Genomic DNA, 4,782 nt, shown 5'->3' with positions numbered 1-4,782 from the left:
CCCTGGACGTGCAGATAGAGTGGACGGTCACTGCAGAAACATGGGAGAGTGATGCATTAACATCTATAATCATCACAGAGCACTTCCTGTCAGAGAGACCAGCAGAGACAGGAGTGTGAGGACAGACCTGGGCAGTGCTTTGCTCTTCTCCTCTGTGGTCATGAAGCGTCCTCTGGTGGACACCGCAGCGCCGCTCACTCTGCTGATCTGAGAGCAGGACACACATCTGTCATCAGCTACGCATTATATCACCATGATGAAGACGATTACTGTGGCCACTTTAAACGAGCGGGAATGATTCTTTGTTACAAATGATGCTCAATATAGAATGCATGTGAGGGATATTCCCCGTGCACTGGTCAGAACACCCCAGCGCTGTGCTCTCCACAGTCTCTGATGAACACGGCTGAAACACAAGCTGATGCTCTCTGCTTCTGAAATGGTTCTCAGCTTTCTGTCTCCGCTCTTCATCACAGAACCAAATACTGACGTATTCACACTTTATACACTATTTGTTTTCAGACTTTATTCATTTTAATCTGGACTACAGCGTGCTCTAGATATTGTGTGAGTGTTTTAATTAGTGCTCCTTCACACTTTACATTAGCGCTTCATTCGTTAGTTAATACATTAGTTAGCCTAGAATAAACTGACATGGAAATAATCTTCTAAACATTCAGTAATCAACGAAACGTTGTTAAAATAAAAAAATGTAGCTGTGTTATTAAAGAAGCGAACAAGATTTTTAACAAAGATTCTGAAGCAAATGTAGCATTGTGATTATTAAAGGATTAACTAAAATTAAGGAATGAGATCTTATTGTAAAGTGATACCTTCTGGTCTTTATAACTCTTCTGCACTTTAATCTGTGTAAAATCTTTAACTTTAAGCATTTTTTGTGTATTGCTTTATTTCAGGTCTATTTAAATGTTCAGTTCTTTTTGTTATAAAAAAAAAAAAAAAAAAAAAGAGTTATTAAACCTCTTATACGGCATTACGATAACACTTTATTGTAACAATTTCAATATTGTGATAATACAGTGATAAAAGCATTAGCAATTAATCGCAACAAGAAAATGTTATACTGGCACATCCCAAGAGAAAAACCATCATCACACACAGGACAGAACACACACACACACACACACACACACACACACACACACAGGTCTGACCTCGTCCTGAGTCTGTCCGCGGGTCAGCAGATTTCGACAGGTCAGTGGGACATCATTAATCTCCACCTCGGCCACCACCAGATCATCTTTCACCTTATTACCACCAACACCTGCCACCTACACACACACACACACACACACACACACACCCCTCAGTGTCAGACAATCCTAATCGGAACATCGATGATAAAAATAAACATGATGTGCGTCAAAGACGGATTCTGATCATATGACACTGTGAGAAACAATGATCGGCTGAAAACAATAAAAATGTGTGTGTGAGAGAGTATGTGTGTGTGTGTGTGTCAGACTGACTTTCTCCGCGGGAGCAGTGCTGCTGATCTGAGACGGTTTGAGTTTTCCTTTGGCCACCAGCATGGCGTTGATCTTGGCAGCGACGGCGGCAGCAGCGTCCAGAGCTCCGGTCGGAGCAGAGCCTCCATCATCTCCGGACACCGGACCGGCCTGATCCCATTTACTGCGCCGGCTGACACACACACACACACACACACACATCAACCTTCATCATCATCAGTCCGATCAACACAATCTAACAGAGTTTGTTAGCTGTAAATCATCATCATTCCAGAACCAAACAAACCCATCTCACAATAACTTCATCATCATCATCAGTGACAGAAGAACACTTTGGTGAAACACTGACAGATTGATAAGGAGTTTAAAACAACAAACCATTAACATTAAATATTCCAAGACACCAACTGATCACAAACACAAAGAGTAAACACTTTAAATGTGTTCGTGTGTACAGTACTGTGCTAATCTCTTAAAACACTAGTATTATCAGCAGCTAAACATGGTTCAGTCAGTTATTTCCATCTTTTGTAGTGTGTCAAGTGTGAAATACTAATTATTAATAGTAATAATGCAGTGATGTGTGTAATCTGATCATCATCAGTCTGTCTGGAGTCACATGAAGGAACAGAACACACTGAGACAGACTCAATCCAGAAGAACCGAGTCTCAGAGACGATTCTAGAGACATCATATAGATATAGATATATACATGGGACGGTATGTCCACAGTTCTCCCGGTATCGGACTCGGTTTATGTGAGCTGTGCTGATCTGATTTGTGATTATATCGCTGTTTCTGCTTCTGTTCGTCTTCTTGATGTTGTTATGTAACGTCCGCCATTACCGGCGCGTCAGACGCGTTTCCCGCCGCAGAGCGCGACCGAACACACACTTTACTCACCCGCCGCTGTGCGGGACACCGAACGACATCTTATGCGTGGAGTTTATGCTTCTGATTGCGAAGAACCGAAACGAACCAAACCGATCCGCTTCTGACGCTCCAACCAGACGGACCAGCCAACGGAAACACAGCAAGGTGCGTCACTTCCGCTAACGTCGCGCATGCGCAGAATCTGAAGACAAACGTCATCAAATGCGCCTTGATCTTCTGTGTATTTTGTATTCATATTATTGTTTTGTGTGTTTGCTCTGACTACAATAATTGTACTTTTACTGTCTATGGTTTTCTCCAACGCCGACTCCACCCTCGCCACGCCCCCAACTATGACTATGCCGACTCTATGTATAGTAGACCGTTAACTTTCAGAATCATTATAATTAAGATTATAATTATTTAAAGCACAGCCATCAGAAAATCAGACTTTAGCACCTCTTTTACTCTGAGATCAATCTGAGGTTTAATACAGATTTAAAATCATAACAAAATATAGTTCAATAGTTATGATTCTTTTTTTCTTTTTTTTGAAAATCAAGCACAGTTTTATAGATTTAGTTAAAAAAGCTCAGCCTATAATTATTTTATAAATTTTATTCATAAATACAGGACAATTTGTAAATAAAAGGAGTAAGCAGCATATTGTTGTATTTTAATGGTAAAATCAACTAGAAATGTTATATGACAGGCCATTTATTTTATATTCAAAAGGTCAGTATTAATTTTTATTATTATTTTAATTGAATGCATTTATAGAATGCTTAAGTTCCCAAATTGCTTGTAATGAACCAGTCAAATGCGTCAATATTGTGTAAATATTAACTGTGCGCACAGTGATATCAGTTGTAAATATTAATTGCACACATAGTGATGTTAGTCGTAAATATTAATTGCACACACAGTGACGTCAATCGTACATATTGCACACAAAGTGACGTTATTCATAAATATTAATTGCGCACACAGTGACGTCTGTTGTAAATATTAATTGTGCGCACAGTGACGTCAGTTGTACATATTAATTACACACAACCATTACATTAGTTGTAAATATTAATTGCACACACAGTGACGTCAGTCATACAAATTAATTGCACACACAGTAACATTAGTCATAAATATTAATTGCGCGCAGAGTGATGTCAGTCATACATATTGCACACACAGTGACGTTAGTCATAAATATTAATTGCACGCACAGTGACGTCGGTCATACATATTAATTGCAGTGACGTCAGTCATACATATTAATTGCACACACAGTTACGTTAGTCGTAAATATGAATTGAACACAGTGACGTCATTCGTACATATTGCACGCACAGTGACGTTAGTCGTAAATATTGCACACAGTGACGTTAGTCGTAAATATTGATTGCACACACAGTGACGTCAGTCGTAAATATTTATTGCACGCACAGTGACGTCAGTCGTGAATATTAATTGTGCACACAGTGAGGTCAATCATGAATATTAATCGCGCGCACCATGATGTCAGTCGTGAATATTAATCACGCACACAGTGACATCAGTCGTGAATATTAATCGTGCACACTGTGACGTCAGTCGTGAATATTAATCGCACACACAGTGACATCAGTCGTGAAAATTAATCGCACACACAGTGACATCAGTCGTGAATATTAATCGCGCACACCGTGAGGTCAGTCGTGAATATTAATAGCGCACAGTGACGTCAGTCGTGAATATTAATCGCGCACACAGTGACATCAGTCGTGAATATTAATCACGCACACAGTGGCATTAGTCGTGAATATTAATCGCGCACACAGTGGCGTCAGTCGTGATTATTAATCGCGCACACAGTGGCATCAGTCGTGAATATTAATCGCGCACACAGTGGCGTCAGTCGTGAATATTAATCGCGCACACAGTGACATCAGTCGTGAATATTAATCACGCACACAGTGGCGTCAGTCGTGAATATTAATCACGCACACAGTGACGTCAGTCGTGAATATTAATCGCGCACACAGTGGCATCAGTCATGAATATTAATCGCGCACACAGTGGCGTCAGTCGTGAATATTAATCACGCACACAGTGGCGTCAGTCATGAATATTAATCGCGCACACAGTGACATCAGTCGTGAATATTAATCACGCACACAGTGGCGTCAGTCGTGAATATAAATCACGCACACAGTGGCGTCAGTCGTGAATATTAATCGCGCACACAGTGACATCAGTCGTGAATATTAATCACGCACACAGTGGCGTCAGTCATGAATATTAATCGCGCACACAGTGACGTCAGTCGTGAATATTAATCACGCACACAGTGGCATTAGTCGTGAATATTAATCGCGCACACAGTGCCGTCAGTCGTGATTATTAATCACGCACACAGTGGCATCAGTCGTGAATATTAATC

General features: G+C 40.5%; 1 protein-coding gene across 8 annotated transcripts in view; it reads right to left on the bottom strand.

Annotated features, from left to right (window-relative positions):
• The window catches only part of LOC127975301 (KH homology domain-containing protein 4), a 9,542-nt gene extending 6,980 nt beyond the window's left edge, over positions 1-2,562 (bottom strand). For all 8 annotated transcript variants that reach the window (XR_008157467.1, XR_008157466.1, XM_052579241.1 and 5 more), the window contains exons 1-5: positions 2,394-2,562; positions 1,491-1,662; positions 1,176-1,292; positions 128-207; positions 1-30 (exon numbers count right to left, since the gene is read on the bottom strand). The exon at positions 1-30 is cut by the window's left edge and continues 23 nt beyond it. Coding sequence is in view for 6 of the 8 variants with exons in the window: in XM_052579241.1 (XP_052435201.1) it covers positions 1-30; positions 128-207; positions 1,176-1,292; positions 1,491-1,662; positions 2,394-2,422 (428 nt within the window). In the remaining 2 variants the exon portion in view is untranslated. The remainder of the gene's footprint in view (positions 31-127; positions 208-1,175; positions 1,293-1,490; positions 1,663-2,393) is intronic.
• Between the last annotated feature and the right edge of the window lie 2,220 nt (positions 2,563-4,782).

Source organism: Carassius gibelio, chromosome B16 (genome assembly GCF_023724105.1).
Source record: "Carassius gibelio isolate Cgi1373 ecotype wild population from Czech Republic chromosome B16, carGib1.2-hapl.c, whole genome shotgun sequence".
NCBI lineage: Eukaryota > Metazoa > Chordata > Actinopteri > Cypriniformes > Cyprinidae > Carassius > Carassius gibelio.
The sequence above is the reverse complement of the archived record's forward strand: the minus strand, read 5'-3'. Positions and strand labels throughout refer to the sequence as shown.